Source organism: Amblyomma maculatum, chromosome 2, assembly GCF_055883805.1.
Source record: "Amblyomma maculatum isolate TAMU_Amacu chromosome 2, ASM5588380v1, whole genome shotgun sequence".
Taxonomy (NCBI): Eukaryota; Metazoa; Arthropoda; class Arachnida; order Ixodida; family Ixodidae; genus Amblyomma; species Amblyomma maculatum.
Genome location: NC_139345.1, coordinates 40,613,561 through 40,639,994, shown reverse-complemented (window position 1 = coordinate 40,639,994; position 26,434 = coordinate 40,613,561). Strand labels below are relative to the sequence as shown.

At 44.3% G+C, this 26,434-nt stretch overlaps 1 protein-coding gene across 2 annotated transcripts; it reads left to right on the top strand.

The window, feature by feature from the left end:
* Nucleotides 1-1,769: 1,769 nt before the first annotated feature.
* Nucleotides 1,770-23,556, top strand: LOC146198478 (SURP and G-patch domain-containing protein 1-like). 2 transcript variants are annotated; one of them, XM_084593980.1, is made up of 12 exons: nucleotides 1,770-2,072; nucleotides 2,242-2,348; nucleotides 2,726-2,897; nucleotides 6,974-7,053; nucleotides 8,428-8,551; nucleotides 9,911-10,029; nucleotides 10,811-10,978; nucleotides 12,178-12,266; nucleotides 15,694-15,850; nucleotides 16,339-16,591; nucleotides 19,091-19,220; nucleotides 23,447-23,556. In XM_084593980.1, the coding sequence occupies exons 1-12, from the start codon at nucleotides 1,858-1,860 to the stop codon at nucleotides 23,471-23,473; spliced, it is 1,641 nt and encodes a 546-aa protein (XP_084450106.1). In that variant the 5' UTR covers nucleotides 1,770-1,857; the 3' UTR covers nucleotides 23,474-23,556. The 2 variants fall into 2 exon arrangements, with proteins under 2 accessions (XP_084450106.1, XP_084450104.1); XM_084593978.1 differs by having other exon boundaries at nucleotides 10,793-10,978.
* Nucleotides 23,557-26,434: the final 2,878 nt, after the last annotated feature.

Below are 26,434 nucleotides of genomic sequence, written 5' to 3'. Positions count from 1 at the left end.
GCCCGATTATATATAGTCCGGTAAGCAGTAGTTGCAAGTATATCCAGTCGATTACTCATATTTCATACCACACAATCAAAGAATAAACACGCATTATGTCCGCATTTGATTTCGGCATTATATTAATTGCTTGCGTATTAGGTGCTCGTCATCTTTTTCGCATTTTTTCGCTTTCTCTCGGTGCGCGCCAAGAACTGCATCATACCTGCCAATTCGACGCGCAATTATCAGCGCTTTTATTTTTGTTTGTTTGCTCTGTACCATTTGATGCCAGTAAAGCGTCCGCACTCAAGTGCCCACTATGAACGTATTACGTATGTGACGGGTTTAATTTTTCATATTTTATTTAAAGTAATGCCCTAGCTGTACTTGACTTGTTTTTTTTTTTTTTTTTTTTTTGGTTCACCCTTTGGTTAGTGGGACGCAAACAAATGTCCGCGATATACGTAATTGTTAATCACGAACAAAGAATAAATGCTTGAGTCGTGTATACCGTGTTTATTATTTTTTTTTTTTGCCGGTAAATACCACAGTGCTTTAAATTAGTACGGTAGTGAATAAATGTGTTTTGCTCGCACACTGTATTTGTAATTTCTATAGGCGGTGATTAGGGCACATAAAGAACACCGATTAAATATATATATTACAGATTACTGACCATTTAAGATTACGTTGTTATGTATTAATAAGCGCACGCTGCAAAATGTAAGCAGATGTTCGTAAATAAGGTTTGTAAAAAATAGGTGTTCCTAAAGAGGCCTTACGAAGCACATGCTTTGATTCGCATATGTACACTGTTTTTCTCCGCGTGTTAATAGCGCTCCTGGGCAGCAGCCGTTATTCCCTTACGGGAAGAACGAATGCAAAACACCACGCTTCATTGCAAACGTTAAGTACAAATTGCTCATCTGGACGATTTGTAACTGTCCGCAGGAAGAAATGTTGAGAGTTTCAGATAGCGATTCAAACATCGCGCGCTGCTCCGAAGGACTACCCAAGCGTGCACGATGTCTCCCGATAGACGTAAAAGAATGGCAGGGATCAGTTTAAGCACCTGGAATAAGTAGCCTCTTTATTAATTATCACACTAATTGCGTAGCGTCTGAAAATCGCTCCAAAGAGAACCGCCACCCTCCTCTCTACCTCCGCTATCCCGCGGCCGCTACGCGCCGAGCGGCGAACGTGGCACCCCTGTTGCACGTCGCGCCCTCTCGCGGGAGTCGGTTCTTGTCATCGCAAAAGCGGCCCGCTCTCCGCCGCCGGTCGTCACACTGCCCAATATTCTAGAGCACTATACCAGCGCCTGCTCCGGAGAGCGGTCGAACCGCGAGACGAGGCAGTGGCGCCGGCGGAGGAGAGAAGAGGTGGCGCTAGTTTTAGTTTATCGAGGGTTTTTAGAATCAAGAGATTTTATTGATTTTATACTGTCCCCTAGCCACAGTTCTAGCGATCTATGCTCAGCACCACAGCTACGGTGGCTAAAGCTAAGGCACTCAGCGTTCCGAGTTCCGACACCCTAAAACTACCAAAACTGCCACAAATTGGTACAGTGACATTGTGTAACATTGCTGTCAACTATCTAAAGAAGACAATTTTCAAATATAATAGCATAGGTCACACGAGGGGTTCAGAAATTGTGATATAACCTCGCCTTTGATGTTTTCATTTTTCTTTTTTTTTTCTTTTTTTTTTGTCCCATCATAAGCGGTCTAGACCAAGACCGACTGGACCACTGAAACAAAAACCGAAACGGGTGATCATCATCACCAATGGTTCGTGCGCATCTTGCTTCGTGCGCTCATTTTTCTCTTGTGGGTGATGTTAGCCTATGTGTTCTAATCATAGAGTTAATACACGATGATGTCCGCGTACAACCAGATACTGGAGAACAAACTGAAAGAGCTAGCCAAAGGAGGATCAGCTGTTGCCAAGCAAGAACTGTTGATCCAGCAGAAGAAACGTGAGATTGAGGCCAAGCTCGCTGAGAAAGCGCAGTCGAAGTTCTCTCCTGTAAGCCTAAACGCCAAAACACTACCAAAGAACAAGACACCGCCGGCGCCGCCCGTGAAATCGTACGTAAAATATCATCTTTCATTCCGAGAAGCAGAAAAAATTGCCATATGCAGTATCGTGGCGTGACAAAGCTGAACAAGCCTACAGTTTATATTTACTTGCTGTCGACATGGTTCGGTCGAGTCCGCTCAACCATCGCTCAACGTAGTGTTTGCCTCTCTTCAACAGGCGATTCGATGTGCCTTCTACCGCTGAAGCTGCAGCAGCACAGGTCAACAATTTCAAGAATGATGGAAGCTTTCTGGAGCAATTTCAGCGGATGCAAAGCATGAAAGGCAAGCTCTTTAATGAAGCTTGCTTTATTTTGATGCACTCCTACATAAACATGAATGATGGAAAATAGCGCGAAAGTACACGAAGGACGGAAGGAAGTAAGACCCGGACAAGATTTAGCGCTTGTCCGTGTCTTACTTCCTTTCGTCCTTCGTGTACTTTCGCGCTATTTTCCATCATGAATGTTAACCAACTCGCCCAACTTTCGGCATTACTCCTACATAAAGCAGTCGAAATGTTACGATGCTGATTTTTAGCACCAGCCCTCTATGTATGTTTTCGTACAAGCAAAGTATTGTTACTTTCGCGCTGTTCAGTACTTTGCAGTAATAAGTCAGCAGCACATACATACTGAAGAAATTTCGTCTTACCTCGATAGCAACTGCAGCTGGCGGACGCCAGGTCAAAGTAGAACCACCGGACAACTCGAACAGTGGTTCACAGCAAGGTTTTAGCGGGAAACCAATAAAGGTCGAGCCTCCAGAGAAGAGCGCTGGAACATCGCAGCCAACTGGTCTCGTCATCAAGCTGCAAGCACCGGCTCCTGTCAAGTGAGTATTTTATAATCAGTGCTTTTGTGACAGCTATGTTTAAGACCAGCCTTATTGGTTAATTCTACCTCAGCAGTCTTCGGGTCGCTTACGTGAGTCGTGTTTAAATTGGGGCAGAGTGTCAGGTCTAATTGTGTTTGTGCAGCTTGAAGTTAGGCCCATTTCTTCCATCGAAAAGAAGGGGGTGCTGAACATTTAGAAATATAAAAGGAGTATAGGAGGTATTCACGTGACGTCAAAACTGGCATCGGTGCGCAGCCGGCGCCGTCTTTGAATCCTGTTCTGACTGCTGCGGTCGGCGGCTCAAGTGCTCTTTGTGCATCCGTTTTCTCTCCCAATCTACCTCATGCGAGCAATGATGTAATGAAAACTAAATAATCATGAGGGAGAGTTCGAACTATCTGGAAAGTCTGCGATGCGTACAGAGGCTGATACGTCTAAAAAATGGAACTGTGTGGCACCGACCTGCATTTGCAGTCGATCTGTGCGACTGCATGGTAAGTGTCGACTTGTGACCATTTGCATATAAATATGTGCGAAATTCATGAATTTCTTGTACTCCGGGCTCGCTTCATCACAAAGGACCATCTGAAACCTGGCAGATCACTCGGACACAGCTCATTACAAGCAGCCGGTTTTAAGGTTCGTGGCTGAACCAGAAAAACATGCACGTTGCATAATTACATATGTGTGCCGTAACATGCTTCTCGCAGCTGTACTACTGAATCCTTGCTGCTGAAATTTTGCATAGAAATTGTATTTTGATTTTTAAACCAAACTTGCCAAATTTGTTTGAGGTACAGATTCGATCAGAAGAAGCTGGATTGTCTGTGGCTGCAACGAAGCAAAAGAAGCTGCTTTTATATCTGCACCGGCGTTGCCACCTCGTTGCGTTGCGGGCTCGAAATCATTTTTCGCGATGCACAAACAGAACTCTTCAAATTTACTACAGTTTTGGCCAAACTTGAAGTTTTCCTTGTTGTTGATAAGGACGTTCATTAAGCTTTTCTAACCTTCCTCAGTACAACTCTGCCCGTCTATGTTTCTTCGCCAAATATGTATTTTTTTGTTCCCGTAAACAACATGCGATGGCGCCACAGGTGCCATCACTGAGACAGCGGCCTGCTTTGCTTCGCAGCCGACACAGATAATGTAAACATCCGACGTCGTCTAATCGAATGAGGCAAGTACCCCAAACAAATTTGGTTTATGGATCAGGAACCACTGCTAATTAACTTGATTCTACACGCAACTAAATCACTCCCAGTGTTTTTCAAGCCCTCCTTTCAAGGCTTCCATTGTCGCAAAACATGACGGGAAGGTGTTTGTGGAGCATTGCATGTGCCTGACTCGAAACAGTGACTCATATTGTCGCGTATGTTGCCGTGCTGTTTTACTTGGAATACGGCGTGCAAATGTGTGAAGAACTGTCGTGCATGGATCGTGGCAACAACTGGCTGCCAGGGCCTGTCTGGAAGATTTCAGCTCAGCTCAACTAATTGTTGACATAAATTCCTCATCTTCCGTGATACCCATGCAGTTGAGCCGTGCCACCAATACATGACGTCGCATCTAGGAAGGTTGTTTCGTTCGGCTAGTGTCATTCGTGTGTACTTTCGGAGCCTTAAAAAGGCCAAGGTCCTTCGCGCAGCTCTTTAGCTTCCACTTCTTGTTCTGTATATGGCTATTACAGTCAACGACTACGCAATAACCCATAGCTGCAGATGGCATTGCTTGTGGAACCACACGACAGCACTTAGTACATTCGCTCTGTTGTTTTGGTGGACACGAAAATGGCTGACTGCACCATAATTACCCACAATCCATCGCGCATGACGCATCAGGGAATACCCTCTATAGGTACCTGTAATTTTTGGCCGTGTCTTTTATTCTTTGAAATTATGCATAAGATGTTATTATACACAGATCACTATGTTCTGTTTGCCTATGACTGCTAAATACTAATCAAATTTCCTTTCTCACATGTTTGGGTTTCGGTTTCAACAGTTGAGAGATGGCTGCAACGTGAGAGGGCCTAGATGACATAGGGGTGCAAAAACTGATATAAACTCTCCTTTGTTGTTTTCATTCACTTCAGTGCGAGGCCAACCTGTCTTTAAAACAGGAATCACGATTACTGAAGAAGCTACATTATATTGCAGTTTTTTTGTCCCATCATGTGGTGTAGACTTCATTTTTAGACATCACAGCAATTGCTTGGCTGCTGAACTCAAAACTGAAGAGAAAGGGTGAGAAAGAAAAAGTTCAACTGTAAATTATTTAGGGGTCGTAAATGAAAGCCACATGGTTATCCATGTACAATAATGTCTTAGATATCATTAGCAATAAGAAAATTGAAACCAAAATTTGGTGTCTGTACTCCTTCTGTTGTTTAGATCAGTGACAGGGTGAGCAGTGAACATTCCAGTCCTGTAGCAGGCTGGTGCTTTTATTCTAGATCCGACCGTGAAAGTTAAGACAGCTAGGCTGATGAAAATCCCGCCTTTTTACAAAGATGTGTGCCTCTCGCTGATTTCCCTAAAGCGCTTTTGTCTTTTTGTCTGCCGCTCACTTGGCATGCCAGTGCCACGTACCCTTCCCCAAAATGAGGTCGCATTTGAAAAATGTTACCCAGAATAGCACTATTCGAGTGCAAAGGTGTGGTACGGTGAACATTGTTGTGAAGCCAACATGTAGTGCATAAGTGATAAACACAAAGGCTGCTCTCATGGTTGGCCCCTATGTATAGTGGTTCAGTTGTTTATATAGTAGTCATCACATATTTTTGGATTTCTTCTGGGATTTCTTCAATTGGGATGCACAGATATTTCTTTTCTACATTTGTCTGTTTAAGTGATACTCACCGTCTAAGCTCATTTGTTTTGATTGATACTTACTGCCTTTATTATGTAATAGAAATCTTTGCTTCTTGAATTCAGGTAATGGAGGCACCAAGATTTGGTTTTATTTTCAGTCTCAGTGAAAAGATGCTGTTCTGTCAGAGTAATTGACTCATGGCTGTTTGGTGTACTGAACCTTATGTTGCCTCATGGTGAAAAACTGTGTTGTAATGAATTGAAACATACGGATGCATATTGATTTCTGTTATATATTTTATAGGCATGGTTATTTGTTAAGTACCTAGTTCTTTGAGATAATGAAAAAGCCTGAACTGATAATCTGTTTTGTCTTTAGGGTATACTTTCTACTTGGTAGTAGGGATGAAGCTAAAGGTACTACAGCACTTTGTACAATTACCAGCGCAATGAAGAATGCTTCTCCCAGCTAAACTGCTGAATCCTTGCAGCTGAAATTTCGCACAGAAATTGGATTTTGTTGTTAGTATTTCTTAATACCAAATTTGTTTGGGGTACTTGCTTAATTTCATCAGAAGAAGTCAAATGTTCCCATCGTATGCGGCGACAAATCTGATTTTAACCTACAAAGGCATGCAGTGGTGTTTGTAAGTGGAAGTATTCGAATGAAAACCTTTTATGTGTAGCTTGTTAATAATGAGATTGTAATATTCTGTGTTCATGACAGCTCCAAGTACAATGCAACGAAAAACATTTTCATAATCAAATGCATGTGACAAATTTGGTTGATTGTGCACTGTGCTAATAAGTGAAATGACTCCTATTGGCTAGTATGACTGGAGCAGGGTGTAGTTTACTGATGCCTCGGATAACGTTTTTAGTGAAAATATGTTGAGTTGCTCTGAAAAGACTAGATAGTGATCAGGTGTTGTAATCATGCCTGGCATGAAATTGGCTGAAAACGTATATTTGAATGCATAGATTGCAGATATCTTAGTTGATTAGGAGTTCATTAGGAAGTAATTAATCATTATTTATTTTTTATTTTCTTATTGTACTAATGCCACATAAGGATGCTACAAACAACATGTTGGATGTTGGTTCTTGCAGTTACTTGACAGTTGTTAAAATGTTGAAGGTATTCTGAACATACTAAAGTGTCTTTTTTTTCAGCACTTTCTTTGCTTACAGTACAGGGTTGTTTTCGGGGCGTACAAAGGTAGGGCTGTATACCTTCTTTTATTTGTATCTCACTTTCAGAACACTCCAGCCATCAGCGGTGGCTGAAAAACTGAGGGGGGACGATGATGATGAAGATGATGAATCGGCACATTCTAAAGGTATGCACTTGGTACTGAGCAGGCGCTGAACTTACTCACTGGTTAAAAGAGGTGTGACCTTGCTAAACAAATATAAGGGTAACTCTTGTTACTAAGGTGTACATAGGCTTCTTTTGGTTCTTTTGAGTATTGCATGTGCTCATCAAGTTTTTGATCACCCCTTGTTAGGCCTCACCATCCTTCTTCTCTGCAGCATCTTCTTGTACCATTTAGGCTAAGTACAAGTAACAAACGAGCCTAGTTCAGCATGAGAAATGTACTGTGTGTTTGAAATGCATAAGTTGGTTTGTTTAGCACTGAAAACAGGGCTATTCACTCGAAGGTCATCTACAGTAATCCTGTTGTGGAAAAACAGCAATGCCAACCAAGCGAAAGGTGTCTCTTTAAAGCTGCTGAATTTCTTGCCTGGAAGACTGTGTCATGTGACTTGCTTTGTGCTCTCTACTGAGCATAATGTCCGATGCTTATGGTTTCATTAATTCACTTAAGCAATGCGTCGTTCCTATTAAACTGTTACTGAACTTCGTCATTCTGAAGTTGCAGTGGTCATGCGAGGAATCGTGTAGAGAACCATGGCCTGTGTTCTATATTGCACGCCTTTGGAAATGCCCCTTTCAGCAGCATCTGTTCAGCCAAAAGTGGATACGCTGATTTGACGAAAAGGGATGTGTTTGGAAATCAAATTAGAATACAAGTCCTGGCTGTACGTGGAAGCACTCTAAAAGGCTTAATAGACCCACAATGGGAGGCGGTGTCTGTGGAATGAAATAATTCTGTACTTTTGCGATGGCTGTGTGGTTATTGTGCTCGGCTACTGAGCATGAGGACTGTGTTCAGTCCTGGCCATAGCAGATTTTGTGATGTCAGCACACACAAAAGCATCTTAGGTGGTATGTATATATTCTTCAGTACAGCATCCCTTATTATTGATGTTAAAGTCTACAATTTAGTCTACAATTTCAAGTTTTCAATGAATTCTTTATGAACACTTTCAAAGAGTTGGTTTCAAGAAACGATCAGTTCATACCTCTCCTCAGTCACACCTTCAGTAAACACCTCTAGGAGCTGCATCCTGAAGATGTGACAGTTTTTAAACGAGTCAAGCGTGCAGGTCCATAGTTCGTTTCAAAGTGTAGCCATGGGCAGGCTCGTGTAAACGATGTTGTTTGTGTGTAGTCCATATAGTCTCAGATGGACTGGAGAGGGGGAGGAGGGCACATGAGTGGTGTTTCGGCGGTCTCTAAAGAAGTGGCGCCTGCAGTGTGAGACTGCCACTGGTCTCTCTTCTCTCCCTCCGTCCCTGGTGGGGGCCCGCAGTGGGTGTGGAGGAGACCTGGTTGTGTGGTGTATGTGTCTGAAAGGGGGCCCTGCCAGTTTCTTCTCCAGAAGGCAAGGCCGTCCAGGGAGCCATTGAACGTGTAGCCATCTGTGTGGCCATCAACGGCCAGTCTGCTGAGGAGGCCGCCAGGACGGCCCATGCTGATGACCCGGCCTACGAGTGAGTGGCATCTTCTTTCTGGACATTTCTCTTCGTGGTTTAGCTGGCTTGTACAATTGGAGGAGCTCCTTGTTCACATACTGATAGTCAGATAGCATTGGAGCCATGTGCAAGGTCTTATGTTTTGTGGCTAGTTTTTTTAGTATCGTTGCCAACATGAACGTGTTCAGTGCTGAATGTTTTTTGAACACCAACCTAGGACCGGGAAATGGTCCAAATATTCTAACAGTCCAAAAAATCCACGATTTAAAAAGAAAATTACTTTTCGGCAAAAATGTAGTCTGTAAAAATCCTGAATAATAGAGAGTTATAGCATACCGCGATAACTTTGTTTTGCTACTCACACAGCTCTGCTATGAAGTGAATTCATTAATTCGGAGGAAAGCAGCCTCATTTAATGCATTCAGACAGGCTATGGAGCTCAAGCGTCCACAAAGGCTCTGCAGATGAGGGCTGATAATGGTAAGTGGCCAAGACTCGGAAGTCTTACCACCCTGGCAAGACTGATTCTGGTGTCCTACAGAAATGTAAGGGCACTGTATGCATCATTAGGGCTACCATTCAGAAAGGTACGACAGGATGCTTGTTTACTTTTCTCGTGCACTCCACGTTTTTCTTACTTGCGCATCTTGTGAACCATGCTGTCAGCATACTTTGTGTTATCGCAGATTCTGTAAACATCTTTGTGCATGTACATAAGGCGTCCTTTTTTTTAGGTGTGCTTGTGTGTTTATTGAGGAGACTACTGATGCCTTGAGTGACCTAGAGGACATATTTTTTAGTTAATTTCGAACTGTACACACTTCGCAGCATTTGTTGGATTCAGGAAAAATAGATGCAGAGATAGATGCAGGGACACTTAGTTGTAGATATTTGTGGTTTCATTATGATTCAACATTCGGTTAATTTGGATGTGTTCCTTGGTCCTATGAAACCCAAACAATTGGGTTTTACATTACTGTATTGTATGTTTGGCTGCTCTGTGCTCAGAAAAAAAGCGCCTTGTACTATTATGAGCAATACGAAAGGGAACAAAGCTCGAGCATTTGTTTTGATTACTCCATAATTACTCTGCGCAACAAGCAAAAAAGTTTCAGTTCTCTAACTTGTTTTCCTTTCGGCATATTTATGCTGATATTGGCTTATTGAATATTGATTGGCATAATGAAAAAGAATGAAGTCAAACTGAAATTTCATACTGAAATTCAGTGAAAATTGACAGAAATTTTGTACTTCAAAACGTTTGTTTCCTCTCATATTGTTCAAGACTGCACACACAGAAGGCCAGGTTTAATTGGAAAATAGCTGGTAGGAGGTCCCCTGCTCATATTTTTTCTTTTCTTTCTTTCTGTGGTTTAGGTTCTTGAGGAACAAGGATGGAGAGGAGTACCGTCGCTTTCAGCAGCGTGTCCAGGCCCTGTCAGCAGCTAAACAGCGGGCGGAGGAATCTGGTGCACTTCCACCTTCGAGTCGGATCGGTAAGTGTTTTTTTATTCCTAGCAGCTCTGTGCTGCTTCTTCATGGCCTGTCAAGTTTCATCATATAGCTCAGGTATTATTGTGAGTGCCCTGTCGAAATTGCACATGTTGAAATGAGAATTTTCTTTCTTCTACATGTTAGAAGTTTTTAGGCCTGTTTATGAAAGTCACTGCTCTTGTGTGGTTCTTTAATCTTTTATTTTGTATGCGGGTTTTGTTGTCTCTGCCTTTTGTGCATAATTGAAATTAAAAAGCCATTACATCGACCGCTTTAAAAAAAGAGGAGCATACATTTAGGACCATCTCTGATAAAAGACAGCATGTTGAAAGTACACCGTCCAACTTATTTTTCAGACGCTGATAATGAGACCTCTGCGATGTTTTGGACTTTGTTGAGGAACTGTCACTCCCCTTATAGGAAAAAGCCAGCTGCTGTGGCTCAGTAGTTAGGGCTCTTGACTGCTGAGCCTTGTAATCCAGGTTTGAGGGCTATGAGGTTTGAGGCCCCCATGCTTGAGGGCTAGCTGGATTTCTGAGCATACCTACACTGGCAAAGCCAGGTAAGCAGTAGCGAATGGAGTTCAGATGGGAGTTCTGTGGACAGTGCAATAATGAAAAGGGGCCTTTATTTTTTGGCTTCTCACTTTGTGCACTGTAGTGTAAAGGTTCCCTTTTGTTTTTTTTTTGTTCTGTGGCCATTTTCTTCTTTTTTTAAGCCATTCTTTTTGTTTTGAACTACGCGGCATTCGTGGTGCCAACATAGGTGGGGTTGGTGCTGCAGATGCCAAGTCCCGGCAGCAGCAGCAGGAGCAACAGCAAGGCACTGCAGATAGTGCAGCACGGAAGAGAAAACGTCGAAGCAGGTGGGATCCGCAGCCTTCGTCGGACAATTCGTCAGACTACCAGGAATACGACACACCCAACGAAGTGCCAGCATTCGTCAAGGCTGGTGAGCAGACATCTTTCTTTTTCTTTCTCCCGTACAAAGCTTTCAGTCAAAGTTAAAGCTGCATTGCTGTTCCGACAAAGTTCAAAATCCGTTCATAACTTCTTTTTTTTCCAATTCATTGCAGGGAGTTGAGTTTTGTTCTAGCTTTAAAAGTTACATGCCTGAGAATATTGCGATTCCTTCGCACTCTTAGTGATAAGGTATTTATGTCACTAAGCATCTTACTTGGTAGGACTTATTTTTATGTGTGTGGGTGTGTTTTCTACCTTGTGCAGTTTGTTGGGAAATATTAATGGTTTCAAAAGAAGCTGTAAAAAGTGCATTGCTAAAAGTTTTTTTGTGTCACTTGCACTGCACGTGACACGTCCCTGATAGTAAACTGATTGACTACAGAGATGTAGAGGAACAAAAAAAATGCCTAGGATGCAATCCGTCAGCAATGCGGCCCGAGCACAGCTGTGAGCTCTTCGCTGCAGTACGCAATGTGCCATGCCCGTTTTAATGCAGTGCTCGAGGAAGTGTAACGATAATGCTGTTTCCCTTATCTTCAATACTTTCGGTGGAAGAATACCAGAAACTGTGGAAGCGGCTTCGTGTCTGGTACATGCTGGAATCGAAAGTTTCGTGTCCTCACCAACCTGGCAATTCGCAAAATTGATTGAATTTTGCAGGCACTGTGGCTGACCAAGAAAGTGATCCTCATGACTATGTAATCTCTGACTCTTCTGCAATCAGACACTTAAATGATGATCCGTAGCCGTTGCTGGCTGGACGTATCCACGGCCGGTTGTAAATGCTTGGTGCCATTTGAACATTTGCAGTAAGCATATCGCATCATTGCCTTGATCACGACAGTAGGTGCCTTGGTAGACGACTTTCCCAGTTAGCCCTCGCCGGGGTGGCGGAGTGGTTACGGCGCTCGATTACTGTTCCTGAAGATGCGGGATCGAATCGCGATACTTCAAACTTGACCAAATATTTGTAGAAATCATGTGGTGGTTTGAACTTAGAGCTTTCGATGATACAGTAATGGGACTAAAATATCTGTCAGAATAAGTTAAAGTGTAAAATAACAAGAGCTCACTTGGTATAAAATAAATTCTTAATGTTCTTAGAAGGGGGATGTCCACTGCCTTGTGAAGTGCTCTATTGTGATTTTGGGGCTCTTCTGGAAGCAATTGCCTCTCATTGTATTGCAGATCCTGGTTTGATTGCTTATGCCAAGCAAGTCTTCAGTTCCACTGACTTGACATTTGACCAGTGGAAACAGCTGGAAGATCAGCGCAAAGTGAGTTGTGCTGAGGCGCCACTTTTTTTTTTCATATGCATTAACATTACAGTAACATAGACTTCCAGCTGCGTCTGGGGTTTGTGCTGGCAGGCTCCAGGGGTGCTTTGCATGCTTATGGAAAAAATGTTTATTTCTTTAATTAATCTGCGTTCGCTTTTTCAAAGCACGCCCTAACACGGTGTTTTCTAACCTGTCGAGGGCGGCCATGTACTCCTCTCCAAGGCCCTGGCTGCCAACAGATTGTTTCAGAGATGCGATGTAACTAACTGTTGTTGAAGCGCTCAAGGCAACTATCGACAAGTCAGCATCCCTGACCTCTTTGTCTGAGCCTTTACCTTCCGTTGCTCGCACTCACGCGCTATGGCTTCGTCAGTGCATGACTTTGCTATCCCACTGTCATCGTCAGCACCCACAAAGACATTCCAAGCAATCTTAGGTGAGGCCAGTTGTGTGTTAACAACATGTTGCTACAAATCCATTTGTGTCAGATCACGAGTCTGTTAGACATCCTCCTCACCCATTCCTGGGCCCATAAGCCCACCTCGTGTGACGAAAGCAACTCGTAATGCTGTCTGCAGTTAGCTCAGTCCAAGAGGCTTTAAGCATGTTCACACCTGCATGGCCTCTCAATTGCTATCCGCTAACCTATATACCGCTGATGAGAAATCTTTAGCATGTGAATGAAGCCCGTGTCCAGTGGCTGAATCTCGCAAGTCGCATTCGGTGGGAGGAAAAGTGCGGTTACTGAAGTCTGGGAAGGCTGCATGTGGCGTGCTGAACAGTTGTGGAGCTTGGGTAGGACCTTCCTTTTTTCATTCGTCATGTCACAGTCAAATTCAACCAGCCACCCGACGAACAATTCACGTGTCATCCAATCTTTTTTGTGATATCTATAGCAGACTGGAACATAAGTCCCAAAGTACCGCGTCTTGAGAGATTTCCCGATGACAAATAGCAGCTGCCTGTCACTGCCATCCAAGTTGGTGCACAACAGAACGGTAACTCGAAGCTTACTGTGTTTTCCACCAGCACACTTGTTGCCTTTAATGGCATAAGTTTTTGACGGTAGCATCTATAAAAGAGTGCAGTTTCATCTGCAATGTACGTTGTACACATCCCGCAGAGCATACCTTGCAATTGTTGGAATGTTCTCAGAGAGCCAGGCATCGATGTCTTTGATGTTCGCTCAGGATTCTTTGCTGGAGAAGGTCTCTAAAACTATGCCATGGTAAGCTTTAAGTGCCCAATATAGTCCGACGTAACGCGCATGTCGGCCTCCGCGACGTTACTTTGGCGCAAAACCGATGTCTATACTCCGACACAGCAGGACAGACGTAGCGAGCGCAAGCCGGCACTGCCTAACGGTGCCGATCCGCAAATAGAATTTCTTTTATTTCTCACTGACCGTGCTGGCCACGCATCCCATCGTTCCTCACGTGCAATGAAAATGGCGTCAATGGGGGCTTGCTGTGCAGAGAGCAACTGCGCGCGCATTTCAGACACTTGCAGAAAGGCTGCTAGAAGGCATTCAAGCACATCCCTGATACTAAACTGATTGGCTACAGAGATGTAGAGAGGAACAAAAAAATCCCTGGGATGCAATCCGTCAGCAGTGCAGCCAGAGCACAGCTGTGAGCTCTTCGCTGCAGTGCATAATATGCCATTCCGGTTTTAATGCTGTGCTCGAAAAGGTTTATCGATGATGCTGATTCCCTTATATTCAATACTTTCGGTGGAAGAATATTAGAAACTGTGGAAGCGGCTTCGTGACCGGTACATGCTAGAATCGAAGACCGTCGATATGGCGACGTGGAACTGCCGTTCCGCACACTTGTTACGGCTTCCTCTCTGCCATGTATCAACCGTTCAACTTTTGTAGTCACGACAGCGCGATTTCTTGACGCGGGTTTCTGTTGCGGCTTTCACTTGTCGGTAATCCAACTCCCAGGAGACTTGGCTACTAACAACGGTGCCGTGGCGAATGCGAATGGAGTGCTAAAAATTGAGTACTCAATTGTGGTACGACCGGAATTTCAAGTGCTCATATACATTAGCTCTGTGGAGCGTGGAGCTGTGCCATGAAAAAGTCTGAATAATCAAGCATGGGCGAAAAATCAGGGGGTCGGAATTTTCGATCGGCAACTATTAGTTTTTTTTTTTGTTTTTTTTTTTTTCAATGTCCAGATATAACAAAGTCGCACATATAGTGAAGTCATTTTCGATTATTGTCAGCTTCGTTATAACTAGGCTGGACTGTACAATACTAACTAGCTGAGTTGTATTGAGAAAATCTCTGCTGTTAGCAATTGCAGCATGCTGGGCCCCAAATTGGAAGGCATGCAATGGAAGGTTCAGGCGTGCATGGATTTAGGTGCTTATGGAATGAGCACTCTGTGGAGACCAGGGGTTTTGGGGAACTCAGTTTGAGAACCCCTGACCTTTGTTGATGGCATGTGTGCTTTACAGCTTGGCAGCATACTAATGGCTATCCGTTCAAGTGAAACTACTCTTTTCATTTCAGCTTTGCAGATGCATGAGAAATTTGCCTAGGCCTGTGCTTGTGTTTGTCTTCATCTTTGAGAAATCTCTCTTGTGGCCACCATCTTCTTGCCACAAATTTATCGATAATGTAGTTGTTTTGATCAATTCAGTTTGGTGGCATAACAGTTGACTCCCATCAAGGTAAACTCAGTTGAGAAGAATTATCGGATAAGGTGAGAACATTTGCTTACAAAGCTTCAGTTGAGTACTCCTGATAAAATGAAATTCTTATGAGACAAACAAACTCTCATGGTTCCTTCAAGTTCCTTTAAAGAAAGTCATTTGTATTGTACTTTCGCTCTTTACATTGCTAAGAAGTAATTCGAGCATTGCATGTACCGTCTGTTGCAGAAGTTTGCAGCCCAACGCGCCGGGCAGAGTAGCAGTATCGCTCCCGAGAGGCGGTGCTGCGCCCGTCGGCGCTGCCTGGTGACGCAGCTATAAAGAGTGAGGAGGCTTGTTCTCTTCCCTTTATCTCGCGGTTGATATCGCACATCTTTGCTCTCAGCAGCGGGATGAGGGGAAGAGTACAAGCCTCCTCACTCTTTATAGCTGCGTCACCAGGAAGCGCCGGCGGGCGCAGCGCCGCCTCTCGGGAGAGATACTGCTACTCTGCCCGGCGCGTTGGGCTGCGAACTTCTGCAACAGACGGTACTTGTGTCTAAATAACTGAGTAGATCTGTTAATCTGAAATCTTTTAATGCTTTCGAAAATGCATAGCTTGTTTGTTCAGGACTGTGACAATAACCTGCTTCTGAGAAACTTTGATAGCCCTCAAGCACTTTCGTGCATTGTTAGTAGGTTTTGCCATGCTGGTTTTATTACTTTTCAGACTGATTTATTCCAACTTAGTCTGCCTTTCTGTTTTTTTTGGTGGCCACAGATGCGGGCCCTCTTTGAGATGATGCAAGCCAAGAAACGGGCTGAAGAGGCACGGGCCCGAGCTGGCAAGGTTAAGTACGAGTATGATTCCGACGAGGAAACTGATGGCGGCACCTGGGAACACAGGAAGCGGGCCATGGAAATGGAAAAGACAAGAGGTGCAATGCCTAATTTCTTCTCAGAGATAATAGAGAATATTTAAACATATTCTGGTTCTGTGTAATGCTTTCTGTTGTCTAGTTTGCTATTCCTTCATAGTAAAGTGCAAATAGCTTGCAAGGTTAGCATTCTATGCGATGCTTGCCTGTTAAAATTAGGATGAGGCCACATGATGCGGTATACTTCATTCAGGAGCACAAATACTTTTACTGTTCAAGCTTTGCCAAAATTGCAGCGCAGTGCCAGGTTTTTGTAATTTTCTATCAGCAAGGGCGTGAAAGAATCGCCTGGAGATTAAATTGTGGTGCGCACGCTTTCGTTCCTGACAGTACCTATACAATGTAAGGGACAATATGTGGCTGTCTGCTCAGTGTGCCTCTAATGGGGAGTCTCCCCTGTTGGTTATGATATTGTTGCGGACTCCCGGCCACCTTTTAGTACTGTGACACCTTTTCATGTAGGTTCTTTATTGGTCCTTCTCTCGCAGCCTGGGCCGACGAGCTGACTGTCATGGGCAAGGGCAAGCACCACATTGGTGACTTCCTGCCCCCTGAGGAGCTGGAGAAGTTCATGGAGAAGTATGATGCGCTTAAGGAAGGCCGGCCAGCGGACCTTTCAGACTACAAAGAGTACAAGCTGACTGAGGAGAATGTGGGGTACCAGATGCTCCAGAAACTGGGGTGGACCGAAGGCCAGGGACTTGGCGCTGACGGCGGGGGCATCACCGCACCAGTGAACAAGTGCGTACTGTGTCCTTTACCCTGCATGTCATTATTTTTTTTTTCCTGCGCTTCTGCAATTGGCTACTTGTTTTAAGGCAGTTGATCAAGCAGTATGCTGTGCTCTGGTGCATTCGACACTTTGCCACAATATACATAGGGTTATTCGTCTTCGGGATTTATATTTTTTCAAATTCGTGGGGGGGGGGGGGGGGGGGGGGGGGGGGGGTCGGGGTCGGTAGTCATCAAACGAGTGACTCAGCAACCGCTTCTGGAATAGATCCAGTAAGGCACCCAGTTTCCACATTCTCGACTGGTTTTCTTTTTTGAGACATTCTGTTTCAGAGTGAAACCCCATTTTGTGGAGATTTTAGCACAAAACTCTTCAGAACAAGTTTTTACTAATGTGGCACTGCTCTTAGGTAGCACAGACAAAACACCTTTTGCTCGATCGCTTTTAAAGATCGTGGAAAACTCGTTGACAGTCTAGTGTAGCTTGACGTTTAAGGTGATCGAAGCTTGGCGTCAGAAGTTTTCCGCTCTCAAATGTTTCTGGACATCTGAAAATGGCTCGTGTTCATCCCTCAATAAGACTGCCTTCACATAAAGAACCTTTTTATCAGAAAGTATCGCTCGAATAGCTTCTGCTTTGGTGGTTTTATATGAGCTTTCAACACGTTCTGTAGGCACAGTTCTTCCAGGAGCCCGACTTTTCCCGGTTTCGGATTTTACCCGATTTTTTAGGAACATGTTCGGGGTTCAAAAACTGGGTAAAATCGGGTTTTAACCGAGAACGCATAACGCTAAATATACAATGGAACCCTGTTCATACATTTTTTACGAGCCAGGGGAAAAAAAACATAACATCAGGGAAACGCAATAGCGAGGAAAGTTCTGTAAATGAATGAGAACAGTGCAGCTTTGACTTAAAACTATTTACTGAGCTTAAAAAAAAAAAAAAAAAAAAAAACTTACTTAGAAAAATCGAGAATGGTGGATTGCCGTTTCTTTTGCTCGCTGGAAAGCACCACACGTTTCTCAGTAGCCTGAAAGGCCACATTGGTGTCACTGTCGCTTTGAGGTGCGACGTACCTGCGGAAGAGGTCCAGACCCGCGACAGCTTCTCCAAAGCTCGGTTCTGTCAACTCCTCGGAATTGTGCAGCTCGAGCTTCTCGTCATCGCAGTCAGCGTCTTCACTCGTTACTGAATTCGCAACGATCTTGGCAATGCTCTGGCACCCTGAGCGTTATAAATGTCATGAGGCTCGTACCCCTCAATTGTAGCCTATAGTGTGGCCTTCCAATCGTTGACTGTTTCTAAGTTTACACTTGCTGCTTCTCCACTAACCGTCTTATAAGCGATGCCGTGTCTCTTTTGAAAAGGGTCGATCCAGCCGCCGTTCGACGCCGCAAAGTCTGTGATGCCCAATCTGTTGGTTATGTCCATTGCCTTCTCACGCAGAATGCTCTCGTCGAAGTTGACACGCACCGACTGATCTGGAACCCTTTTTTTTTACACATTCATGCCAGTCGGCATCTCATAGTACGCTGGGGTTTGACTGGCATTTCTCACCTGAGACAGCAAATAGCTGTGCTCCTTCCAAAGTCTGATGACATATCATTGAAAGCTCAACGATTTTTCCTCATAAGCATCAGGAAGCCGCTGGCACATTGTTGTTTGCAAACCGCTGAAGCCATCCACGGTGTGCGAAACTCGCGTGGAATGTTCATTTCCCGTGCCGCTTCAGGGCTTCCATTTGAGCTATCTTTGTTGAAGCAGCATGGCCACAACTCTTCTGCTAGTCATTGAACTTGGTAAGCTGAGTCTCGAGGTGGGTCTTTGGACCTCCACCTCTTGGACCCCCAGTCTTTGGACCACGAAACTCTCACTTGCCCCAGTTCGTTGTTTCAAGATTCTCTCCTTTCTACCTCCGGTCGCGAAAGCACGACTAGTCGACATCGTGTTGTTTTACTGCATCTTTGTTGCCGATTTCTTCGGAAATGGCTATTATCTTTAGCTTCTCTTTCGCTGTGAAAGACTGCCGCTGAATCACACTCATGGCACCAAAACAATGCAGGCCAAACAGTGCAAACTGGATTTACTGGATGTTGAAACAGCACCTGAAAAAAAGCCTAACAGCTGCTGGCTAAACAAACTGTAACCAAGGGCGCGGAGAATAAACAGACTATGCTATGGATACGGATTTGGCTTTGCCTTTTGTTGGCTCCTTACCAGCTTGACAAGTGTAGATGGAAATGGGGACGGCGGACTACACGGGGAGCCCACACGTTGCTGTGAAGCCAACCACCGCCCCCCCCCCCCCCCTCCCTCCCTGGAAGAAATTCGCAGATAATCTGCACCCCCACTTTTTAGACGCATGTTTTCACATTTTAGTACGGTCTTTACATGAGTAAATACGGTAATTGTAAATAGCTTCAGCAGACAGTCACATAGCATTTGGCATCCAGTCCATGTAACCTATTTTTCTGTCATTCCATGGTTCAATGTGCACTGTGCAGGGGTCTTCAGCCTGTTGACAACGCTGGCCTCGGTCAGGGCCGGCCCGATGATGTGCAAGCTGGCGATGATGAGTATGAAGCGTACCGCAAGCGAATGATGCTGGCCTACCGGTTCCGTCCAAACCCTCTGGTATGGCACTCTTTCTTTTTTCTACCCTTTTCCCTCTTTTGTTTTTTTTTAAGCAGCAGTGGTGTTTACAAGAATGTTGCAAGATGTGCAGTTATTGCCACAGCGTGGCACCCGGTCCAACCTATCATAATGAAGAGCTCAGACATACCATACAGTAGGACCTCTATAAGCAATTGGTGGCCTGCAGCTTGCGGTGACCACTGGCACTGGTCTTCCGTGTGAATTCTGCCGTGAAAATCATAAGCCAATTACGATATTGCGTGAAGGAGCTCTCATCGGCTTGCCAAAGGCTGTGGCTAAGAAGGCAGGATGTGCGCTTGGCAGAGGCAGTGACATACCCAGCTCCCTTTTCCCCTCACTCCTCTACTGTCGAGTTGGGGCGAGGGAGCAAGTAGCAAAAAAAAAAAAAGAAAGGGTCCACAGCTTAGCTGGACTGGCTTGATGACACATTCACGACTGTAGTGCTGTGTTGACCTACTCTGTGTTTTTCATTGCTTGGCCTTGTGTATAGTTTAAGAGGGAAAACGTGGAGGCTGTTTTTCTATATCCAGCGCTACATGTGCTAGATCAAACATGATATAGACGATTCAGTATCTATCAGTATCATTGCCTTTCCTTACTCGTGATGGACCCCATCTCAATGCCCTTTAGTAGAGCTCATTTTATTAGGAGTATGCTTTTTTTTTTTTATTCTAATATAATGCAGTACTACCACAACTGTAATGGGGGTGGGCATTACGCATGAAAAGCAGAAAGGGGGATGAAGGGAGCACATAGATAGTCACCGATTGTGTTTTTTTCGGACTTGGCGGGACCCGGGAAATGGTCCGAATAATTGAACAGTTCGGAAAATCCGTGAACTTGAAAAGAAAAAAAAATCACTTGTGTGAAAAATCAGCTTTACAAATCACGAATTTCGCCGCCCTTGATGCTTTGTTTATATGTTGATAATGGGGAGTTGTCGCATAACGCGGTCTGTTACTCGATTACGGCGCGCACTGGCAACCGTGCCCGCCGCCGGGAAGCATGTAACTTGCTCAAGGCAGTTACTGCATGCGCTGTGGTGCCCCGCAGAAGCGGATCATGCTAAGCAATTACAGTAAAACCGCGTTACAAGAAACACTCAAGGGACCCGAAAAAGATGTAACCAAGGTCTCTTGTAACCAAAGAATTCCTATATGTGCGGCAGTTTAGATTCCCTTAACTAAATTCTGCTCCATATCAGTGTCCTGTTGCACTATGCCAGGAACCAAGAAGTTGTGCCTCCTCTTGACTGGAAAGTCAGAATGTCCTTATTCAGCCACTGTCATTACATTCCTGTGGGAGTGAAACAACAGGGGCATCTTGACGTGTGACTAAAACAATAAGGACATTTTGACTTCCCAGTCAAGAGGAGGCCCTTCGTCTCAGTTCCTGGCATATTGCAACAAAAAAAGGACACTGATATGGGACAGAATTTAGTTAAGGGAATCTAAACTGCCGCACATACGAGTTGGTACCAGTCAGCTGCGTTGCATGAGCATACCTGGGTTGTGTCTCTTATAAATAGTGAAGTAGTTACTTTAGGGACCTGCAAAAGTTATCCTTAGTAACCGAGTGTCTCTTGTAACCATGTCTCTTATATGCAATGTTGTTAACATGGCAAACATAGGAAAACCAACCAAACCATTTTCAAGTGTCTCTTATAACCAAGTTTCTCTTGTAACCATGTCTCTTGTAATGAGATTCTACATAACTCTGCATTTACACTATCTCAACTAGTCATGCTTTCGTCATGTCCATGCGACTGCACTACGTACTGTGACACAACTGCAGGTCACACTCATGCTGCGAACGAATGCACGTGCCGCGCGAAGCATTAACGTTCAGTTGTCATTAACTATGGTAGCAAAGACCGCATAATGTAACTAATGGGGAAAAAAGTGAGCACCCCTGTGAATGCACTGACTCCTCCCTTCTCTTTCGCTTTTCCCCATGGGCGGGGCGGCGGCATTAGAGTGAGCTTCGGCAGACGGTGCTCACGTTCCATTTTCAGTCCAATTGTGCGCTCATTTAGGGTACCGCGATGACGATGAGCATTCGCTTACTGCCACTGCCTCAAATGACAGCAATGAACAGAAAGCCGTCGGAATAACTGCTTCGCCTAGTTTTCACGCACGAAACCGGTTGTTTGCGATATTGATTTCTATTCGTGTCTATATCATGCCGAAAAAATGAGCGTTTGGCCAAAAAACAGTCTCTACGGTACTGCTGCTGCCAAATTTGGTCTGAAAAATCGAATTTTTGGGCACCATAGAGTCCGAAATATCAGTCATGAAAATCTACACATTGAATTGAATTGTGGTGCTGGCGAAGACTCTTAAGAGTTCCATGGACTGCCAGAAGATCAAATCAGTCGATATTGTCGACCATAAACCGTGACTGCTCATTGGAGGGTCAAATTCTAAAGTTAAAGCTCAGCTACTTTGGTCATCTGATGAGAAGAGAGGAGTCGCTGGAGAAAGATTTGATGTTGGGAAAGGTTGAGGGTCGCCGGAGAAGGGGTAGGCAGCGAACGCGATGGTTAGATGGCATTCTCGAGGCATTGCAGATGAAGCTATGTGATGTTAAGAAGATAGTGAGAGACCGGAAAGCGTGGCGTGACATGGTCCATAGGGTCACGAAGAGTCGGACACGACTGAACGCCTGAACTGAACTGAACTGAACCCATGGGACACATGATGGTTCCTGAATGAAGTCCGAAATATCGCACAAGTCTGAATTATTGCAGTCCGAAAAATTGGTTGGCGGCTGTATAACATATGAAACAGCAGTGTTCTGGCGAACTGATTTTGGCAAAGCCTGAAGCGCGAAAAAGATAGGGACATGAGAGGGAGACAGCGCTTTGTCTTTATAACCAATTATTATTTTTATTAATCGGGCGAGTCGCAAAGTCTGCATATGTCAATAAGGATCCACAAAGAAACTTTGTAAACGGGAACCATTATTGCTGTCTCGTCGTACCCATAAAGGAAATTCAGTGTCCTTACAAATTTTTTTTTAGGTTCTCGAAGTTAAGCAGTCGAAATAAGTAAATGTGGCAAATATAGCCTTGCAATTGCCTTTACATCTTGTTCAGTTATATCACCTCTGTTGTTAGTAAAAAAGGTTGCATTACATCCAAGTAAACATGGTACCTCTGTGCAGTGTTCTGTAGAATGCATAGTAGAATACTTTCATCATGGCTAATAATGAGTGTGCTGGTTTTTGCACTAGCAAAATAGCACGGCACTTACCGTATAAACGCGGGTAAGGGTAAGGCCACACATTTTTTTGCCAGATTTGAGGGCCAATTTTCGGTGTGTGGCCCATACATGCGGCGTACGAAAAATGTATTTTTTCGAGTAAAACCAGACCAATCAGTGAATGGGCAGCATTTATTTGCCATTTAATCAACACTCGCGTAGTCTTCAAGACTCCGAGCTGGTGCTGTGCTTAGGTGCACGTTCACCCCACGAGCCGTCGTCTTCAGTCCTGTCTAAATGAGGGAAAACTCCACTACCTTCAGTTTAAAGCCTGCTGTGTAGCTATCAATGTGCTTGCTCATCGTGCTAGAATGGCAATGCTCGACGGCAATTCACGAAAAATAAAGCAGAGAGCACACAAGAGCCGCAACTATGGCGTGCGACCACGCCAGCCATGGCACCACTACTCACGTGCCTTTGACAGTTGCAAAACAAAGCCGGGGTGGCCGGGATTGGCGATACCGATGCCGATATGGATTTTGGGAACTAGTGACAGAAGGAAAATATGATAATGATGATAACCCACAACTTTGGGCGCCATCCAAAGGCGCCATGGGTCATGGAAAGTTTGGCTGCGGCCCTTACACAGATTTTAAAAAGATATTTTTGCTTCGGGAAAGGGGGGTGCGGCCCATACACGGGTGCGGCCCTTACAGGCGTTTATACGGTATTATACCCCCTAAAAAAAGCTGCAGTGTTGTGTGTTATGTGTCCTCTGAAAATTCTAGTGTTAAGGTTTACTAGCATACTCGTAGTTCTTTGCGTGTTTGTGCACCCGTGCACATGTGTGCCTGTGTCGTTGCCTTAATTATGTGGGGAATAATTCTGTACAAAATTAAATCATAACGAATCAACTCTCATAATCGCCCTCCGAGGTAATTTTGGAGGAACTGCATTTTTTCAGCAATTGGTGTAATAAACCTTATGGTCATTGCTTTTCAGAATAACCCAAGACGACCATACTACTGAAACTTCTCATCAAGCAAAGTTGCGGCCATGACCTGTCTCTGTAAATACCTTCAAACCGTGTGAAAATAAAAACCTAAGGCTCATTCCTTTGTCCTGTGCTTAATGTAGCAAATGGGGTTGTTCTAGAGCAGCTGTACTCATAAGGAGAGTGGACCCTGCAGATTGTAAAGAAAGTTTGATTCAAAGTGAGTACATGTTTGATGTTGGCTGAAATCAGTATTTGAAGGAAATGCGAAAGTTAGAAATTGGTGCAAGCAAGCTTACAGTCCGGCTTATCTATCCGAAAATTGCTCAACCTGAAACAAAACTGGTCATCAAAGGGTTTGATGGAGTAGAGAAGCGATATTTATGGCTGCGTAATTTGCCTACGCAATTTATAAATGAATTTTCTTCTGGTGCAATTTCAGTTTACACTTCCCAACAAAGTCTATGTCACAGACAAGTTGAGGTTATTGGGGGGGGGTTCTTCAATGCTAATCTTGTTTCTTATGATTCAAACTGTTGAGGCAAGGTTTGTATAAGAGGTTCAAGTTAAAATGAACTAAGCAGTAACCATATTGCAGCTTTTGTTCAGTGTGGCCTCAAATTGTTTATGGCATCACGTTCATCGTACAGCGGTTGGATATGAAACAGCATGAAAAAAAACCAACTATCAATTATTTACTTCTTTTCCATGCTATCCATGTGACCCTGTTTCTTAATGTGCTGCTCATCACTCCAAAGATGAAATGCCAAAACTTGGTGTTGCAATGGCTTCACACCATTAACCCTGCAGAGTGATAAATTTTTCCTGGTGAAAACCTGTGCATGCTGAATTCATACTTGTGTACTTTGGCTGGTCCAGATTTTGAGAAAGCTAGTTCATATAGAGTGCTCACTGAAAGTAAGGGTGTTCGGGAAGTGGCTGTTAAATGTGTGCAATCTGTAGAGGAAATGTTAGTGTGCATGCTGCGTACAATTGAAAGCTGGCTGATAATTTATAATGAACATTTAAAAATGCACGTGGCAATCCATGGTGCTGGGCGTTTGCCTGAATTGCTGCACATTGCATCGTATAGAGCACGTGACGTCTGCAGCTGAAGGCTAAAATTGGTTCTTCAGTGCCGAAGAGAGAGCACGGGGCTTGCCTGGCCCATCAGGAGACCGCGCTGCATTTCCCTATCTACTTCCTGCTCAGTTTTCCCGCTCTGGTGGCTGAGACAGGCAAACAATTAGCAGTGGTTTAGCTTGTGGTTAAACCTGGAGTTAAGCGAGGGTAATCTGCATGGCTACGCTTAGATTCGGCTTGAAAGTAAAGACATGGTTTTTGTGTATGTTTACTCCATGGTTCCAGCTTTATTTATGCCATAAGGGAATCACTTCATGTATGACCGCCCTTTGCCTCTCGTTGTTGACCTTTCTCATTCGGGTGTAGAAGACTTTTAGTGTACCGCCTCTACGTCAAACTCCGGGCACACCGCCATCACAACGTTCGATAAACCTTCTGTCCTAGCAACTCTATGTTGTCGTCCGCCTCTACCAACTACCCAGTTATCTGTCTTCTTTTTCTTGTTTGGACAGGCACGGCGAAATGGCGAGACTGTGGCCAATATAGCTCTCACTACTAAAGTAATAAAGGTGGATAATTGAGGTAGGTTAGCTAGCCTGCCGCATGCCGTGGAGACCTTTGGAGATACCTGTCCATTTGGCAGCTTTGAACTGAATGTGAGATCATTGGACTTTAGCTTATCCCAAGCTCCTTTAGAGGGATCAAGCAAGAGTTAAAGTTAGGATGCATGCCCAGATCATATGGTCAAAGCTGTATTTCTCGCCAAAAGCAGCATAAGGGTTTCACATCCTTATTTATAAATTTTTATAGTTTGGTTTGGGGAGGGTCCCTTTCCGTAACTGTCGCCATATTGTCTGCTGGTGTCTGATCTTGATTTTATTGGGTGATGGGAGTGTTCTTTTTATTGCTTTGTAATGTGCAGTTAGTTCGTGGTAGGATATGAGTGTCTCACCGATGAGTTCTGGTTTCTGACCCGTCCAGCCGGTTAATTCTTGAGCATATTGTTGAGCTTCATTTCCTCTGACTGGCCTAACATGCCTCCTGGGTCCAAGGACCTCAGGCCGCCGTCTAGGCGAATAGGTTGACGCTTATCCTGTATCTGTTGGAAAAATTTTACCACAAATAAAGTTTTCACCACCACCACCACCATCCGCATGAGCTGGGTTACATATCAGTTCAATATCTCTCAAGAGGCGAGATTCTCTTTATACCTGTCAATATCTGTGTGGTGGGATCAGAGACTCTACCTATAGCAAGTTGATCGCTAACTTTGAGTTGCTTAAAATGATAATAGCGTGAGTAAGGCGATGGTGGCTGCGACTAGCGATCTGGAGGTGGAAACAATCTCCGCCATAACCAGTTTGGCTGGTTGAGTGCCAGGGTGTGTAATTCGGCATTTAGAATGCTTAGTAGAGTTTTACGTGTCTTGTGCTTCTTTGTATAGAAGATCTAGCATCCAGCTCAGGGTCTTGTACAGGCTCTTAGCTAGTGCTTCTCTTTGACGTCGATGTGTGTGGGAATTCATGTTCTGAGAGAGAGGCTGGATGGCGGTTCTCTTTCGGATGTTGCTGGATAGCTTGAGGGAAATTTTGTAGGGGTTCGCCCTCAATCTCTAGCCTGTCAAGTATTGTGCTGGCATGCTTGCTAGACAGGTGCAGTTTGTTGTACTGCTTCAAGTTCGTCGTAGGCAATGTGGACCCAGAGTTGGAGTAGCTCTTCGTTGGGAGTCTAGTAAACCAGGCCCATGGCTGTTTTGTATGCCATTCCAATGATAACGTCGTCTCTTCTGAGTTTTAAGTCCGAGAGGGAGTATGTAATGCTGCTTATGATGGAGGCTTCTATGAGTTTGAAGAGGCCGTGCGTTTTCACTCCTCATTTTATATTGATAAATCTGTGTATTAGTTTGGCTGTTT